Consider the following 18,525-nt stretch of genomic DNA (forward strand, 5'->3'; position numbering starts at 1 on the left):
GACCCCACCACCACCACTCCTGCCCTTCTCTGATACTCTTGCCCCTTCTGCAACCTCTGCCTTTCTAGAATCGAGGCATCTACATGTTTCGAATAAACAATGAACATGTCATTGATGCTACGTTGACCGGAGGCCCCGCCAGGTGAGAAGAGGGATGAGCAAGAAGGGATTTAGGAGTCCCTCAGGGTGGTACTCTGGGGGTAGGCCAACAAGGAACCAGCATCATCCAACCCAGTAGCTTGATATTTCTGCCTTTGTCCCACTGCCTAGGTACATTAACCATTCTTGTGCCCCTAACTGTGTGGCGGAAGTTGTGACATTTGACAAGGAGGACAAAATCATCATCATCTCCAGCCGGCGAATCCCCAAAGGAGAGGAGGTAAGAGGAAGCGTCTCTTAGTGAGTGACAGAGCAGCTCCCTCTTCTCTGCCCAAAGTCCAATCCCAAGGCCACCGCCCTCCCCCACTTCCTCTGGCGGACTGGCCTTGATTGTGCCCTCTTCTCTTTCCAGCTGACATATGACTATCAGTTTGATTTTGAGGACGATCAGCACAAGATCCCCTGCCACTGTGGAGCCTGGAATTGTCGGAAATGGATGAACTAAGAAGCTTTGAGGCTACCAGGCAGGGGAGTCCCCCCACCCCCAACCTCTTCCCTGAAAGGGATGAGGGGGAAGAGAGGTAGCAGCCAGAGCCAGGACCCAGGGCTGGGGCTGCCGGCTGACCGGAGCCCCTGGAGCAGGAGGCTGGGGCAGAGGGCCCTAGGCCAAGCCCACCCTGGGCACCAGGGATGACCCTCTTCCCCGCCACCGGCCCCCAGGCTGGCATCTCTGCCCCCAGCTCCAGGAGGGGCCAGACAGAAGCAGCCATTGGGCATCTCAGGTTTGAGGGGGATATGGGCCGGGAACTACCCAGAAGCATCTGGGAGGCAGCAGGGAGGCGGGAGGAGGATGTGTGGCCGGGCCTCACAGCCCTGCTGCTCCCACCGACCTCTCTGGCCCAACTCAAGGCTGCAAAGAGACTTGACTAAGCTTGACAATCCCAAAGGCCGGGTCCCACACCTGGCCCTGCCTGCCGGGTCCTGCCCCCACCCTCACCCCCATCCCCTTCCCTCTCGATCTGTCTCTGTCTCCCTCTTCTCCTCTGTGTTTCTGTCTCTCTATGGGTTGTGTTTCCTTGTTTTCCACTCTGACAAATGCAACATGAATGGGAAAGAGGCGCCCAGCTGCCCAGGAGGGCAAGCCAGGCAAGCCGGGCAAGGAGACCCCGCACCCACACCTACCTCATTTAAGTGTTGGATTTTTTGCTGTTTTGAAATGTGAGACCCTCTCCAAGCCCCCTACTGCCCCAACCCTCTCCCCCACCTCACTGCCCTCTTCTGAGTGGGTGGAAGGGGGGTAGGAGGAAGAAGAAAAAACAACAACAAAAAATCCATCTTTGTTTTTAATTACGGGCATGGGATGGTGGTTGAGGCTAATGATGATGAAGATTGGGGATGACTGGCCCCTAGTTGCTCTAGGACTTCCTTCTCCATCTGGACATGGGGGCAGGAGGGGTGTGCTCAACTTAGGACCAGAGTATCTCCCTCCTGTTTTCCCAACCCCATCATGAGCCCATTTGCCCTCCAGCCCCTGGATGGGGTGGGTGGGTGGTAGGGTGAGGGCTATCCCTGAGTGGCATGCCCATACCCAGTGAGGCAGGGTGTGGCCCGGAGCTCCCACTTTCCCTCAGTCACCAAACTGCTGCTGGTCTGGTGAGAAGGGGTGGTGATGTGGGGGTGGGGGAGCTTAGTGTCAGCGCGGGGAGGGTGGGGGGTATTTATCTATTTATACATGGGATTGTACATAGTCTTGTGGGGCATGGGGGAGCCGGCTGGAGGTGAGAACCCTCCCCTCTCCCCCCACCCCCGGGGAGAGCAAATGTAAAACTACTAATTTTTGTGCTTTATATATTCTATATAAATATATCTATTTTCTTTTTACAAAACCAGTTTATAAATGGTAGGGGGGTGTGGGGCGGATACATGGAGCTCCCCTTGTGGGGGAGCCCCCTCCATTACCCAACCTACCGCCCTTTTCCTCACCCCCTCCTCCCCACCCCCTGGCTGTGACTGCTGTAAGGTGGGGGTATAGAGGCTGGGCGATTCCCACCCCCTTTTGTATAGTTGGACTATGTTATAACGCACAAAAGTGAGCTGGCCCCAGGGGGAGCCAGAGGGTAATGGGTTCCCCTGCCTCCCTTTCCTTCCCCTTTCTGCCCAAGCTTGTGCTGCAGTTGAACCTCTTCCTGGGGGTAGGGGTAGATCAGGGGGTGGGTGAGGCCCCAGACCCCTCTCTGGTAGGGAGCCATGGGGATGAAGATGAAGCTTATATGCAGTTCTCTCCTAGGGGCTGTGGGCAAAGGGCATTTTGTAATTAATATTTTCAAGAATCAAATGTCTGGAGTGTGGGGGTGGGCTTGGTGGTGGTGTATGGGTGGGCCTGCTGGAGGGGGAGCACGGTCGCTGTTGTGATTTTAGGTTTGTTTTTGTTTGTTTTTGAATTTGGGGGGTTGCAGATTGATGGGGGTAGGGAATTTTTTTTTTTTTTAAGCTGCTTCCTCAACTGTTTCAAGCTGCAAATGTTTTAAGAGAATAACATCCCCCACCCCCACAGAAACCACTGTAATGAAATCACAGTGGGGAGACTGGGCTTCTGCCCCCAAAGGTATTGGATGTTCCTTTTCCAAGAGCAAAAGGTCTAGGTTACAGGGAAGGGGAGATTGGCTCCTGCCAGTCAGGCTCTGATTGGGGCTTGGGCCCTGGGATTGGGAAAAGGGGATGGGGCAGACTTTGTAAGCATATGCTAGGTATCTGATAGTCCTGTAGAATTTAGTGAAGAAACCTTATACAGTTTTTAATTTTTATATAAACTAACTCAGACCCAAGCTACAAGGTTGGAATTTTGGTTGTTGGTTTTTTTTTTTTTTAAGTACCCCGCCTGTATAATTGCATCAGAATTCCCTCCCTCCCCCTCGCCCCCCCCCATGTTTGTACTTTGGGTTGGTTTACACTTGCACATATTCAATTTTCAGTTTTTTTCCCATTTATGGTCTTCTCCCCTCACCTCCAGGACCCTCCCCCTTTTTAAAAAATAAATCTCTGACAAGTGTGAATCCCGTGAAGACTTTATTTTGTGTTGTGTGTATCCTGTACAGCAAGGTTGGTCCTTCGTAACAACGGATGAAATGATTCCCTTTTTTAAAGTGCCCTCTCTCCTTCCACCCCCAGCGCCCCTGTCCTTGGCATGTTTTGTATCAGCGATCATTCTGAAGTGTACATAATTTATGTTGCAAGAGGCAAAGGGCAAGTTTTGGATTTTGCTTCTTCCAAGTTTGTTTTTAAACGACAAATAAAAAAAAGAACATTTTAAATACAAGCGACTCCGTCCCGTCACCCTCGCCGCCGGTGGGATCAGTGAGGTCTGAGGACCCGGGGAGGGCGGTTTCTGAGGCCAGGACACACCAGAAGGGTGAGCTCCCCGCTTTCCACCCTTGGCTTGCGTAGGTTCTGACGTAGGCGGAAGTGCGTCGCGGTACCGGACGTGGGGCGGGGCCTTCTCCGCCCCCTTGCCCCGGGCCAGCTTCCTAAAGCGAAAGAACCCAGCCGGCGTCTCGCGATGGAGGCGGTGAGGAGCGCGGGAATGTGGCGGGGGGCGGGGGTGCGCTGTGGAGCCCGAGACCCCAGTCAGAGGACTGGGGAACCGGGACCGGCGCTGGTGCCCAGTCAACGAGAAGCAGGGTGTCTGTCCTAGACCGTGACCCTGCTCCTCCGCTCTTTGGCTGAGCGCATCTCAGCGACTGGGCCGCGCCGGTGCCTGCCTTCGGTCCACGATACTTTAAGCCCGAGCGGGCAATGACTCCTGCCTCCCTCCTTGAAACCCACGCACTCTCTGGCGATCTCGGACCTCCTCCTCATTTAGCACCTCAAGCCCTTCAGAGGTTTGCCTGAGAGAGAAGGGTCGTGAGCCAGCTTCCTTAGGTGAAGCAGGGGGTTCCGAGGGACCCCCGCTTGCAGGTAGCACCTGGTCCCCAGTTGTCCGAGTGTGATCCATAGAATCTTTGGCAGGAGGGACGTCTGAAAGACTTATACTGCTTTGAGGTGTTCAGCGAGATAACTTAGCCTTAATAAGACTGAAAAGTGGGGTTTCCCTGAAGGAGGGACTTTTCCAGTGTTTGAGGCCACTGTGTCCCTGATCTAGTTTAGGTCATGCCCTGCTCTGCGATTCTGAGCAGGTGTGTTGGCCTAGCTCCTTCTTGGGTAGCAGGCATTGACAGATTGTGGCAGGACCCTGTCATCCTCCCTAACTTGCTGCAGGCCCCCTACTATCTGCTTGTACCTCCCCTCACTCTCAGGAGCCTTGGTCTGGCACTCTGGAACCCTTCCCATTCTCTTCCTTCCTTCCATGTATTCTTTGTCAGAGTAGCTCTTCCTCTCCTGGTTTTTTTATCATCTCCTACTGTAGTTGTATGACGGCTGCAGGTTCACCTTTCTCTCCATCAGTTACATGCCCAGAGTAATTCCCTTATTGTGCTCTTTCTCTGCCTGCAGAGAGGTCATGTCCCTCAGGTTATAAAGAAGAAATCAAACCAAAGTAAAATGATTTGCAGCTGGTCACCCAGGCAAGGGAGTAAGTTCTTATAGATTAGAATTTTGAGCAAAAATAAAAGGTGTTCTTCCATTAAATTCAAAATGACATTATTTTTTACTTATTATATGGATTTTCTAATTTAGCCATCATATTTTATGTACTAGATTAGAAGCTTCTTGGAATAGAAATTGTTCTAAAAAGAAAAAAAAAGGGAGTACACTGGCAGTCCAGTGGTTAGGACTCGACCTTTTCACTGCTAGAGCCTGGGTTTGATTGCTGGTGGAATTAAGATACCACAGGCCACGTGGTGCAGCTGATAAATAAATAAAATGAAGAAAAAAGAGAAACCCCACTTTGAAAATGCTTAGCCTAACTGCAGTGGAGGCAAGGGCAAGTCAGTGACAGCTGTTATTTAAGGTAGATTGTAGTGAATGCTATCATTAAGATGCAAAAAAAGGACTGTGGCACCTTAGGGGAGGGAGAAATTACTGTCAGCCCACTAGAGGGCATTGCGGGTTGAGAGAACAGTGTGAGCAAGGGCATAGAAACTGGGGTGTGTAGCGATTAATTGGGGGTCAGCCAGTGGCTGACCAGCCAGTTATGTCCAACCTAGATAGCATATTCAAAAGCAGAGACATTACTTTGCTGACAAAGGTCCGGCTAGTCAAGGCTATGGTTTTTCCTGTGGTCATGTATGGATGTGAGAGTTGGACTGTGAAGAAGGCTGAGCGCTGAAGAATTGATGCTTTTGAACTGTGGTGCTGGAGAAGACTCTTGAGAATCCCTTGGACTGCAAGGAGATCCAACCAGTCCATTCTGAAGGAGATCAGCCCTGGAATTTCTTTGGAAGGAATGATGCTAAAGCTGAAACTCCAGTACTTTGGCCACCTCATGTGAAGAGTTGACTCATTGGAAAAGACTGATGCTGGGAGGGATTGGGGGCAGGAGGAGAAGGGGATGACAGAGGATGAGATGGCTGGATGGCATTGCTGACTCGATGGACGTGAGTCTGAGTGAACTCCGGGAGCTGGTGATGGACAGGGAGGCCTGGCGTGCTGCGATTCATGGAGTCGCAAAGAGTCAGACACGACTGAGTGACTGAACTGAACAGTGGCTGATGTTGCTGGAACTTTGGATTTTGATCATAGTTGGAGAAAAGACTGGGAAAGTAGGTTGAGGTCAGGTTGAAGATATTGCATATCACATTAAGTTTGAACTTTGTTTTGTAATAAGGGGACCCATGGAAGATTTGGGGCTTCCCAGGTGGTGTGAGTGGTAAAGAACTTGCCTGCCAATGCAGGAGACACAAGAGACACAAGTTCAATCCTTGGTCAGGAAGATCCCCTGGAATAGTAATGACAACCACACCAGTATTCTTGCCTGGAAAATTCCATGGACAGAGGAGCCTAGCGGGCTATAGTCCATGGGGTTGCAAAGAGTCGGACATGACACTGCATGCACATACACACACACACACAGATATATGAGCAAGGTAGTGAGTGTACTTTAAGAATATTCCTAATAACTTTCTGTAAATGGAGGAGCTACTTCAGAAAGTAGTGAGTTCTTGGTTCCTGGAGTTGAAACCTGAGATGCCTGGGGAGAGAACTTAGTGACAGCATGAAAGACAAATTGAAGAGGAAATAGATTTCCTCTTCTCTTGAACTGTCAGGAATAACAGTTTAGAGAATGTTGCAGAAATGTGATGTAAGAGGCTATGTTAATGCTGTGAAAGTGGAAAGGAGCGAGATAGATTTGAGGCATTTATTTCTAACATAGCAGCTTAGTTGATAGACATTTAGGACAAGTTTAGGTCACACCCTGCTCTATCATTCTAAGCAGGCATGTTGGGATAGCTCATTCTTGGAGAAATCAAGACCACAGTTCAGGCACCTGGGAAGAGAGCAATACAAAAGCAGAGGTGGGAACCACAGTTAAGAATAATAGGATTAAAAAAAAAGAATAATAGGATTGGAGGGACAGATGCTCTTCTGTCTTGTAGTGAAGCATTTGAGGCGTCTCTGTGACAACTGTGGTGGTCCAGCAAACAACTGGAAAGGTGGATCAGGAGTTTGGAAGAAATTGTGAGTCTTGTAGCAGATGTAGGGTGTGTCTCTGTGAATAATATTTTGTACTTATGTAGTACAGTAGTCTCAAGTGCCCTCTGTTATTAAATGTAGAGAGAGTAGACATAATTGCCCCACTCCTGTGTGGAGAAACAGGCAGAAAGAAAGTCATATTCAATTGTGTCTGACTCTTATGTAGGTATATATGTCTCTGTTTAGCTGTATGTCTTTTCTCTCTCTGTAATGTAGTCTTAGATCTCTCTGTCCATATCAGTGTGAATCATTACCAGTTTGAGTGTTGAGAAGCAAAACACTTGAGAATTATATGCAAACCCACATGCTAGGTGATATGAGAGAAAGATACAAAGAAGTGTAAGATAGTTTCAGGCTTCCAGGAATTTACAGTCTGTTCAGATAGATAATGAACAAAATAACTGTAGCACAGTGAAGTAAGTAAGTATCAATCATATGGTCGGTACAATAATTTCTACAGAAGTCACTGTTTCTGCTTCTTTGTATAGGTCTTTGTGAGACTGCTTTACTGCTAAACAGACCTCTCTCCCACTTATAAATGATGAGGCTGTTGTTCCAATAGCTATGCCAAAATGCCAGGCCATGATGAAAGTCTTATGCAGCCTAGAGAGAAGAGAGGGAGATTACACCCCTGCCCCAACCCTGGCCTATTAGAGGAGGGAAATTTAGAGCTATCCAACCAACTTGACCCTGTTTACCAGCCACCCTCCCAGATTCAAGCCAAGGCCTTTAAATTCATGTTACTACTGCAGCTGTGGAGGTGAAGTGTGACTTTAAGTTACTTTGGGAATATTACCCAAAAAGAGCAAATAGAGTCAAAACTATTGATTCCAGCAGACAAAAATGATCATGATCTCTCCTGGGTTTCTAGATAACAATGAAATTTCCAAATGTTCCCACTTGAGGGAGCACTGAGATGCTCTGAAGGTTTCTCTGTATTCAGAGCACTTTCTAATCTCAGACTGTCTTAAACAGGGAAGCTTAGAAAACCAGTCCCCTCTGGGCTATAGCAGGCTTTGACTCACAGGGGTGCTGAGAGGACTCAGTTCCCTAGTTTCAGAACATTTATCCTTATCATCTACCCCTCAGTCATTCAAACTTTGATCCTTGGTGACAGCCAACTGCTGGGACCCTCCCCAGATGCGGCCCTCTCATGGTAAGGTGCATGTCGGTGACTCAGGAGCCTGCGCCTACACTTAGTGACTATTTGAAGGAAAGCAGTGTTGTCTCTCCAGCTTCCAGGTTTTTATAAATAAGTCTGTGAAAGTCTTGTGGGGCCAACTTTAAGCTCATATTTTCTAGTGTCAGCTTTTAAGTCCTAATGTTTCATTAGGCAATGTAGTATATAAGACCATGAGCTTTGGAACCACACAAACCTGTATTCAGATCCCCATTTCACCCCTTGCCAGCCATGGGCAGTTTGCTTAATATTTCTTGAACCTCAGTTTCCTAATCTGTGAAAATAAGGCTGATAATAGTATTCACCTAAGGGTTATATGGAGAAGGCAATGGCACCCCACTCCAGTACTCTTGCCTGGAAAATCCCATGGACAGAGGAGCCTGGTAGACTGCAGTCAACGGGGTCGCTAGGAGACGGACACGACTGTGTAACTTTCAAGTAGACAACCTGAGCGACTTCACTTTTACTTTTCACTTTCATGCATTGGAGAAGGAAATGGCAAGCCACTCCAGTGTTCTTGCCTGGAGAATCCCAGGGACAGGGGAGCCTGGTGGGCTGCCATCTCTGGGGTCGCACAGAGTTGGACACGACTGAAGCAACTTAGCAGCAGCAAGGGTTATAAAGATTAAATGAGATAATATTTCTGAAGGACCTTGTAGTGCTTTAAAGGAAGTCATTAGTTCACCAGCCCTTCCCCTAATGTTTCCAGGCTCAGATGGATGGAGCGTAAGACAGGCTGAATCTTTGTTTCTCTTGTCTTTCCAGGTCCCTTCTTCAGATAGCTACCCAGCTGTGGAAAATGAGCATCTTCAAGGTAAGTTTACTGAGGAAAGGCAACTGGTATGAAAACAATAACCTGATCCTAATTCGTATTCAGCAGTGCTTTTGAATTTTTCCCAGAGTCTTCCCTGGGAAAATCAAGGCTGGGCCAGATAATGTGCCAAACCACATAAATCAGGAACAAGTGATTTTGTGAGAAATCCTAAGAATAAATCTTGGGCATGGTGAGGATGATTAATATCTTCAGTCATCAAACCACTTGAGAGAAACTTTTGAGGTACAGGGAGAACTTCCATAGGCAATTCTGGGATGGCTAACCATGTTTTAGAAGTCCCTGGAATGTTCTGAGTAGCCCAAACAATGCCACTAGGATTTTACCATCTAGCGATCTCACTAAAGCCACTGAGTATACACAAGAAATTATAGAAGGGACTTGAAAACCCTTAGAACTAATCCAGAAATAGAGGCACTAAACCCTAAAATTCAGGACACAGGAGAAGGGAATTCCAGCATCTGCCCAAATACCTGGTTAGAGCAGGGTGGTCCAACCCGGTCATCTGGAAAGAAGCAAAATTATAGGCATCTCTGGTAAAGGGTTTTGCCCAGGAACACTCTTAGTCTTTCTTGGACGTGTTTATGGCATTAGGAATACATACTTTCTCAGAGGATTAAAATATGGGATGAGATTCTGGGATATATTATTAAAGGTCTGTGAGTTCGCCACAAGAATTTTTAAATGTTCTATTTCCATGTCGTTAGTATCCAGAAATTAATATAGTCATATTTTGAATTTATCTGGATGATTCTTTATAATTGATGACTGCAACGTGATGTCAGTGCTTATTTTGTGTTTCTGAGTGCATTTGCATTAGCATCAACTGAGGCAGGCGTAAGAAACTCAAATTGTCTACATGGATCAAGTAGTGACGTGGGTTGCATATGATTACAATAACCTGTGGTTCTCGTTGCATCTAAAAGGAGGCAGCAACTAGCCTAGTCTGGTTAATTGCTGCTGTTCAGGAATTCAAGACCTAGTTTTGTCAGATCTTCTGATTATGAAAAGAAACTTAGAATTTGGATTCTTATAAATCTCCAGAATTTTTTAATTGGGCACTAATTTAAATTATTTAAATTAATTATTTAAATTAATTATTTAAATACCATGAAAACCAAACCAAATATGTTTGCAGGCCTGTAGCCTGTAATACTGGAGAAGGCAATGGCAACCCACTCCAGTACTCTTGCCTGGAAAATCCCATGGATGGAGGAGCCTGGTAGGCTGCAGTCCATGGGGTCGCTAAGAGTCGGACAAGACTCAGCGACTTCACTTTCACTTTTCACTTTCATGCATTGGAGAGGGAAATGGCAACCCACTCCAGTATTCTTGCCTGGAAAATCCCAGGGACAGAGGAGCCTGGTGGGCTGCCGTCTACGGGGTCACACAGAGTCGGACACGACTGAAGTGACGTAGCAGCAGTAGCAGCAGCAGCAGCCTGTAATATTATTTAACTATCATTGTAGCATGTCTTGAACTGGTATCAAAAGACACGTTCTTGGGAGTCTGTGAGTTTTCAAATTCGAAGAACAATGGTGGCCTTCCAGTAAGAGATGGTGGATTTAATACATGTATCTACTTTTGTTCCTTCACAAAAAGCCACTATGGAGAAGGAAATGGCAACCCACTCCAGTACTCTTGCCTGGAAAATCTCATGGACTGAGAAGCCTGGTAGGCTACAGTCCATGGGGTCGCAAAGAGTCGGACACGACTGAGCGACTTCACTTTCAAAAGAATGCTGATTATCCCCATAAAAGCACTAATTTGCTGAATTCTAAAATATTTCTAAAATAGTTTCAGAGTTGCTTTTTTCAAACCATTATAAAAACAAACCTACTAAAAAAAAAAAAAGCCACTAAAGCCACCAGAAGGAATTATTCTTGAAGGTACAAAAACCATCAAAATAGGGAGAACAAGCAAGGAGACAATGGCAATGAATTTTTGGAAGCTGGAAAGCAGACAGAAGGGTGGTAAATGACTTAGCATACCTGAGAAAACTCAACTGTAACTAGCAGAGGGGAAAGCCTAGAAGCGCTGAAGGTCTAAGGAGGAGTCACATCCCAAGACTTCCTACCCCACTAAGTGCAGCTGGAGAACTGCCCATCCTAACTTTGGCACAGACTGGAGGTACAGAAAGGGGCTGAGGTACTGTGCTGAAAACATAAGCGTGAGGTGAACTAGATGCTGAGACCCTAGTCCTTTTCCCGCACTCAGTTTTCAGAATGCTGACAGAAAAGACTTCATCCTCAAGCACAAAGTCAAATGAATAATCCTTTTCTTCAGAATCCCACTGAAGGAAAAACCTAAAAATATTAGTACTGACTGTTCCCCATCTAAATGGTTCACAGTTAACAAGGCTCATCTACACACATAGAACTTCTAATCAGCTTTAAAGACTCCATTCTTAAAATATGGTTTGAATCCTCCTTTAAACCAAGGATTACCAGACATCTAAAGAAAGCCTCTAATGTGAAAAGAGTGATCCAAATTGTCCCCCCAAATGAAGAAGAAAAAAGAAAAAGATAAACAGGAAAAAAAGCAACAGTGGGAAAAGTCAATGCATAAAGAAGAAAACTTTAAAAACTAACATTAATACTTACTCAAAGAACATATTTCCACCATGAAGCAAGTATAGGATGCAATTTTTTAAAGAAAAGGAATGTTCAGAAAAGAAAAAAGGAGCTCTTAGAGATTAAAAATATAACAGCAAAAGCGTTAAACTAAGTAGGAGGTTTGGAAAATCAAGTTGAAGAAATCTCTCATAAAGTAAGAATTAAAAATCAAAGTGAACTCACAGACATAGAAAATAAACTTACGGTTACCAAAGAAGAAAGAAGGGGGATTTATTAGGAGTATAGGATTAGCAGATACAAACTACTATATATATAAAAGAAACAACAAGGTCTTACTGTATAGCACAAGGATGTTTTGTATTTGGTATCTTGTAATAAACTATAATGAAAAAAGTGAAAAAAGAGAAAATAGAAAAAAGAAACAGTGGTTAGTACCTCCTTATCCTTGGGGGATACATTGCAAGATTGCCAGTGGATGCCTGAAACCACAGATAGTATTAAATTGTATATATAATGTTTTTTCCTATATATCCTGACTTATATACATACATACCTATGAGTGTATGCATGCTAAGTTGCTTCAGTCATGTCTGACTCTGTGTGACCATATGGACTATGTAGCCTGCCATACTTCTCTGTCCAAGGGATTCTTCAGTTCCCATGCACTCCTCTGGGGGCTCTTCCCTACCCAGGGATCGAACCCACATCTTTTGTGTCTCCTTCATTGACAGGCGAGTTATTTACCACTAGCACCACCTGGGAAGCCCCGTGCATACCTATGATAAAGTTTAATTTACAAATTAGGCACAGTAAGAGATTAACAACAACAATAATAAAATAGAACAATGATAACAGTGTACTAAGAGTTATGTGAATGTAGTTGGTCAGTCTAATAAGAATAAGGTGTATGTGTGCTCATTTGTGTCTGACTCTTTGTGACCCCACGGACTATAGCCTGCCAGGCTCCTCTGTCCAAAGAATTTTCTAGGCAAGAATACTGGAGCGGGTTGCCATTTCCTACTCCTGGGGATCTTCTCAACCCAGGGATCAAACCTGCATCTCTCAGTCTGTCTACCTCTAAATATCTTACTGTACAAACATAATACTTTTCACATCTTGACTAAGCACTTTTCACACACTGACCCTATAACTTTTGCAATTGAATTGCAACAGCAAAACTAGCATAATTTCCTGTTTCTTCTCAGTTTCACAGATAGAAGATTCATTTTTATCATAGATCTTAGCAACCTCAGCATATGATTGTTTTTCTTTCCCTTATTAAGTTGAGAACTTTCACCTTTTCACTTATAGGAAGCATTCTAGGTTTTAGGACTTCCCTGGTGGCTCAGTAGTAAAGAATCCGCCTGCTGTCCAGGAAATGGGTTCCATCCCTGGGTTGGACACTCAAAGAGTTGGACACCACTGAGCGACTAATCACACACACACAGCATTAGGGCTTCAATTTTACATATGCTTTATAGCCAATTAGTAAATAAAATAAGGGTTTGTTATTGTTGTTTAGTCGCTAAAGTAGTGCCAGACTTTGCAACCCCATAGACTGTAGCCTGCCAGGCTCCTCTGTCCATGAGATTTCCCAGGCAAGAATACTAGAATGGGTTACCATTTTCCTTCTCCAAGAAACTCGGAGTCTTAACCACTAGGCCATCAGAGATGTTCTCCAAAAAAAGGGTTACTTGCACACAAGCACAGTGATAACATCCATGACAGTCTGATCACTGAGAGAGCTACTAATGAGTAGTGGATGGGATGTGGTGGACAAAGGGATGATTGCCTCCCAGGGCTGGAACTGAGCTGAATAGCAAGAGATTTCATCACGCTGCTCAGGATGCCACACAATTGAAAACTTATGAATTGCTTGTTTCTGGAATTTTCTATTTAATATTCAGACAAGGTTTGATTGTGGGTAACTGAAACGGTGGAAAGTAAAACCCTGGATTAGGTGAGCGGGGCAGGGGGAACTACTGTGTTTTAAAAACAACAAAAACAAACGTTAAGGGTTAGTTTTGGAAGTCCAAATAACAGGAGTTACAGAAGGAGAAAAATGACAACACAGAGGGAAGGAAACAATCAAGGAAGTAATTCAAGAACATTTCCTAGAACTGAAGAACATTAGTTTTTTCGTTGAATATTCAGCACAACGGGTGAAATTCTCCCACCCAAAGCACAATCATCATAAAATTTCAGAACACCGAACAAAGAGAAGATCCTGAGTTTCCAGAGAGAAAATAACAAGACATATACAAGGAATCAGAAGGGCCTAGGACCCCAAACTCTCAATAACACCAGAAGCTTGGAAGGCAATGAAGCAGTGCCCTCAATATTCTGCAGGAAAATAAAGTTCAACCTAGAATTCTGTAGCCAGACAAATTTAAATCAAAGACGAGGGTAACATAGAGATGTCTGCAGGGTGCAAGGTCTCAAAAAATTTACCTCCCATGCACCCTTTCTCAGGAAGCTACTGGAAAATGTGCTTCACCAAAACAAGGGGATAATCAAAAAAGAGGAAATCATGGGATACAGGACACAAGAGTGCTAATACAGGAGAGACGTAAAAGGGGTCCCAGGATGGAAATGAAGGAAGATCTCAAGATGTCAGAAGTGCATGGCAGGCAAACCAGCCCAGATTTGAGCAGGTCAGAAGGCTCCAGAGAGACTTCTTTGGGTAGTTAAATTGATAGACTATCCCATGCTTCTGAACTTCTTGAAAGGAGACTTAAACAATTGATAAAGAGTTTGGGGATTGAATTAGTTATAAGTACTAAACACAGAGAACTAAGCAAACAGACAATTATTAACTCCAAGGAAAACAAAGTTGTGAAGGAAAAAAAAAATCAGACTTTACTACTTGACATAGCTCAGAATAATGAATATTCAGTCAAATTACTTAAATACTGATGCAGTTTAACTTCTGGGAGAATGGAGAGTTAGGAGGTACAGGTTTATAATGGGGTCCTGGTAGGAAATAGAATTGAAAATTTTCATCTTCCTCATATGATAATAGAGAGTGCTTGTCATCTTCCTTGCATGATAATAGTTAATGCCTAAAAGTGAAAAAAAAAAAAAAGGTAGCAATATAAGCATATTATTTATATACATAGAAATAAGTACCAAATAATCAGCTAAAAGAGGTTTCATCTCTGGGGAGGGGTGAAGTGAGGTGGGTGCTAGGAACTGCAGTTTGTCTTAACAAAATTATAGAACTATTTGACTCTCTAAACTGTGTACCTATATGACTTTGGTAAAAAAAATTAAAAATGAAAAACAACTGATTAGGATTTAAGAGCATGAACTTTGGAATCACGTAGATCTGTGTTTGAGCCTTTCTTGTTACTAATGATATGACGTTGAACAGTTTTTGTTTTATGGCTTTCTGTCTGTTTTCTCAGCTGAAAAATGACAATATTTGCCTTACAGATTAAATGACATAATATTTTTAGATATACAAGCATACCATGTAGCACATTTGGGCTGTTCTTTTGGGGGTTGCTGCTCCAGTAGAGCAAGCAGTTAAAATCAGAGGAATGGAAAGCCATTTGTCTAGAGTAGGTGGGGTGACTTCTGATTCACACGGTCATCCCAAGATGGACTCTCAGGTTGTTTGGGACCAGGTCAGTTGAGCACTGGGCTCTAACTTAGTGCTGTTCTAAAATGGCCCACCTTGGTCCATGACTTCCTCATCTGTGAATCTAACAAGAAATTTTAAGAAGTTTACTTCTTGGATTTTAAGAAGCTTAATTACATTTTAATTGAGAAAGAGAACAAGTGAAAATGTGCTAAATATATGAGAAGGAAAATGAGTTAAAGGTGAGGAAAAAAAAAAACTTTTAGACTAGAACAGGTTAATGAAAGTTTAATAGATTTTCTGTTTTAGTCAGCCATCTTTTGCATAAGGAGCCAGTAGATACAGTTCTGCCTGGGGGTGAAGTTGGATGAAATGGTTTCTAAGGAGTTTATCCAGGTTTTGTGGGAACAATAGCAACAAAACAGAATACCTGTTCCTGTTGTCCTTTATAAGGGGGCCTTATAAATCATGCTGTAAATATCTGAGCAACTACAACACTTTTATTTGCTGCCTCTTTTGATTGCGAGTTGTTGCATGGGAGGAAGCTACTAATCATCCCACCCCATGCAGAGACTCCGGAATCCAATAATAGCGTGTATACTTCCTTCATGAAGTCTCATCGCTGCTATGACCTGATTCCCACAAGCTCAAAACTGGTTGTATTTGATACTTCCCTTCAGGTGGGTGAAATCCTCTTTTCCCTTCAGGTGGGTGAAATCCTCTTTTCCCTTACCCCTTCCTCAGAGCCGCTGGTTCAATACCTCATCCCAAGGGTGATGAGCTTGTCTTTCTATGTGGTTAGGGTCCCATTTTCCCCAGCATATCCAACCCCTGTTCTTTTCCAGCCCTGCCTCCTGTGAATTTTCCTTTGTGGTTATTACTCTTTCACTACAGGTGAAGAAAGCTTTCTTTGCTTTGGTGACTAATGGTGTCCGGGCGGCCCCTTTGTGGGATAGTAAGAAGCAGAGTTTTGTGGGTAAGCAGTTTTTGGAACACTGTTTTATTGGCATCTTGTACTGGGCATGGAGAGAAGCTTTTGAGCAGTGCTGAGGGCTGTTATCTTGGCCTCTAGGCATGCTGACCATCACTGATTTCATCAATATCCTGCACCGCTACTATAAATCAGCCTTGGTAAGGCTCCTGAGCCCATGACCAAAACCACTTTCCTGCCCAGAGTCCCTCACTCTCATTTCCTTTCTTCCAAGCAAACTACAAGGGGTTAATACAGCAGAGAGATTGAGTCTCGAGTTCTGTTGCCTCTGCTTTCAGGTGCAGATCTATGAGCTGGAAGAACACAAGATAGAAACTTGGAGAGGTATGTGGAGAGCTGAGGGTTGTAAAAGGATAAAGGGATGGAGAGTTTCCTGGGAAACAGTTTTTCATGGTAATATTTTGTGAACCTCCCTTTTCCCTTCAGAGGTGTACCTACAGGACTCCTTTAAACCACTTGTCTGCATTTCTCCTAATGCCAGGTGAGTTCCACCTACCCATTTGTCCGGAAGGGGAAAGAGCCTTGCCATCAGCATAGCTGAGGCCCTAGATACCCAAAGAGCCGGGAATAGAAGAGAAAAAAAGACACTCCTCCCACATACACACACATGCACACACACGCATGCACATTCTTTAGGTCTGGTCTGAACCCCCTGCTCCTCTCCTTAACCACCTGTTTTCCCTGTTTGTAAGCACACCCTAAATTAGAGCTACTTCAGCACCCTCAGGCCCACCACTGTGGGACTTACCATTAATCCCTGCCTTCCCACAGCTTGTTTGATGCTGTCTCTTCATTAATTCGAAACAAGATCCACAGGCTGCCAGTTATTGACCCGGAATCAGGCAACACCCTGTACATCCTCACCCACAAGCGCATCCTCAAGTTCCTCAAGTTATTTGTAAGTGCTCCTCACCTTCTTAGATACTGGTTGGAGGAGTATCCAAGGGTAGTTTGAGGGGCCTTGAAAAAAATCAAGGTGATGGTTGTTTCCTCAGATCACCGAGTTCCCCAAGCCAGAGTTCATGTCTAAGTCTCTGGAAGAGCTACAGATTGGCACCTATGCCAACATTGCTATGGTCCGCACCACCACCCCTGTGTACGTGGCTCTGGGCATCTTTGTACAGCACCGAGTCTCAGCCCTGCCAGTGGTGGATGAGAAAGGTGAGGGATCGGGCACAGGGAGAGGAGGGCTCCAGGGAGGCTGTGGGAAAATCTGCTGTCCCCTCAGCTCAACCTGGAAGGTGATTCTGTAGGCAGGGGGAGCCTTGGATGCCAGATCCTCCTTGCTGAGCTGCCTCTGTCCCCCTAGGGCGTGTGGTGGACATCTACTCCAAGTTTGATGTTATCGTGAGTGATTGTGGGGGCGGGGTTGGGAGGTAGGGAAAGGGGTGGGGTGTTGAATGTGGAGAGGGAGAAGAAGAGTCTCTTCTGGGACCTAAGGGTTTTGGAAGCTTCCAAGCTTTCAAATTCTGTTTGAAAAGGAATTGAATGAGCTGGGCGAGGCTTGTGGGCATGGCTGACACCTACTTTAAATCACTCTGTGAGGTGGGGTGGGCTCAGGGTTTGGCGGCTGGCTCCCTTGCTTCCCTGCATGAATCTTCCTCTCTCTCCCCAGAACCTGGCAGCAGAAAAGACCTACAACAACCTAGATGTGTCAGTGACCAAAGCCCTGCAACATCGATCACATTACTTTGAGGGTGTTCTCAAGTGCTACCTGCATGAGACTCTGGAAACCATCATCAATAGGCTGGTAGAAGCAGAGGTAGGAGGGCCAGCAACCCAGAAGGAGCTGGGGGAGCAGCTCTGGTCTGGCATGGAGGGTGGGGACTGACGGGCTCACCTTCACTGAGGCTGGCACTGAACATCCCTTTCTCCCTCATGGCTCTATGCAGGTTCACCGACTTGTAGTGGTGGATGAGAATGATGTGGTCAAGGGGATTGTATCCCTGTCTGACATCTTGCAGGCGCTGGTGCTCACAGGCGGAGAGAAGCCCTGAGCCCGGGGGAAGGGGTCGTGCAGCACCAGGGCATATGCCCCACTCACTGTCTGCCCAAAGCTCTGAGAACCACAAATGAGACCTTTAGAGAATTGTGACTGTTCCCTGCCCAGGAGCCCCCTACCCTTCTACATGGGAGGAGGGAACGTGTGGGGGAGGAAGGAAAATGGATTTTTAGCTCTCCTTATCCTCACCCAGCCCATCTTAGCCCCTTTCTTTTTAGACATAGCCCCCTATCTGAGTGACCTATGGACTCTGTGCTCCTCAGGCAAATCCTGATCTCTAAGAGATCCCCAGACCTCATCCAGCCTTTGCCTCTGTCCCTGACTCCACCCTAAGAAAATAGGCACAACAGAACTCTGCATAAAGATGTTTTTATTCATCATGTTTCATGCTGTATGGAGGAGGCTGAGTCCATGTAGTGGCATTTCTTCCTCTAATGCGAGTGGGGAGGATCATGGGGAGGAGGGCCCTTGGCTTCCTGTGCTGTATGCATATGAAAGGAGATGAGAGTTGCAGGGAGGGGGAGGGCAGAGTGGTTAGCTGAGGTTATTGCTTTTCCTGGCAAACCTAATTAAAATGACAGGAGCCTCTTCATGGTATTTCGGTGTTTGATTTTTGTAGTTGCTCCAATGTTTCT

The 18,525-nt window shown here is 45.4% G+C and overlaps 2 protein-coding genes across 14 annotated transcripts in view; both read left to right on the forward strand.

Annotated features, from left to right (window-relative positions):
• KMT2D (lysine methyltransferase 2D) overlaps positions 1-3,152 on the forward strand; it is a 40,119-nt gene extending 36,967 nt beyond the window's left edge. For all 13 annotated transcript variants that reach the window (XM_059886906.1, XM_024992458.2, XM_059886914.1 and 10 more), the window contains 3 exons: positions 69-142; positions 271-379; positions 512-3,152. In XM_059886906.1, the coding sequence (XP_059742889.1) occupies positions 69-142; positions 271-379; positions 512-604 (276 nt within the window). In that variant the 3' untranslated portion in view covers positions 605-3,152. The remainder of the gene's footprint in view (positions 1-68; positions 143-270; positions 380-511) is intronic.
• Positions 3,153-3,655: 503 nt separating this feature from the next.
• On the forward strand, positions 3,656-18,487 carry PRKAG1 (protein kinase AMP-activated non-catalytic subunit gamma 1). The gene is made up of 12 exons (NM_174586.2): positions 3,656-3,664; positions 8,672-8,720; positions 15,468-15,577; positions 15,792-15,873; positions 15,970-16,028; positions 16,167-16,212; positions 16,315-16,369; positions 16,660-16,786; positions 16,884-17,049; positions 17,198-17,235; positions 17,504-17,650; positions 17,781-18,487. Exons 1-12 carry the CDS (start codon positions 3,656-3,658, stop codon positions 17,883-17,885), a joined length of 993 nt encoding a protein of 330 aa, NP_777011.2. The 3' UTR covers positions 17,886-18,487.
• Positions 18,488-18,525: the final 38 nt, after the last annotated feature.

This window comes from Bos taurus, chromosome 5 (assembly GCF_002263795.3).
Source record: "Bos taurus isolate L1 Dominette 01449 registration number 42190680 breed Hereford chromosome 5, ARS-UCD2.0, whole genome shotgun sequence".
Taxonomy (NCBI): Eukaryota; Metazoa; Chordata; class Mammalia; order Artiodactyla; family Bovidae; genus Bos; species Bos taurus.

Bases quoted from the DNA above. Each gene is read 5' to 3' on its own strand.
- PRKAG1 (NM_174586.2), top strand. The intron at 15,874-15,969 runs GTAAGCAGTTTT...CTTGGCCTCTAG, and splicing joins TAAGAAGCAGAGTTTTGTGG to GCATGCTGACCATCACTGAT. The intron at 16,370-16,659 runs GTGAGTTCCACC...GCCTTCCCACAG, and splicing joins TGCATTTCTCCTAATGCCAG to CTTGTTTGATGCTGTCTCTT.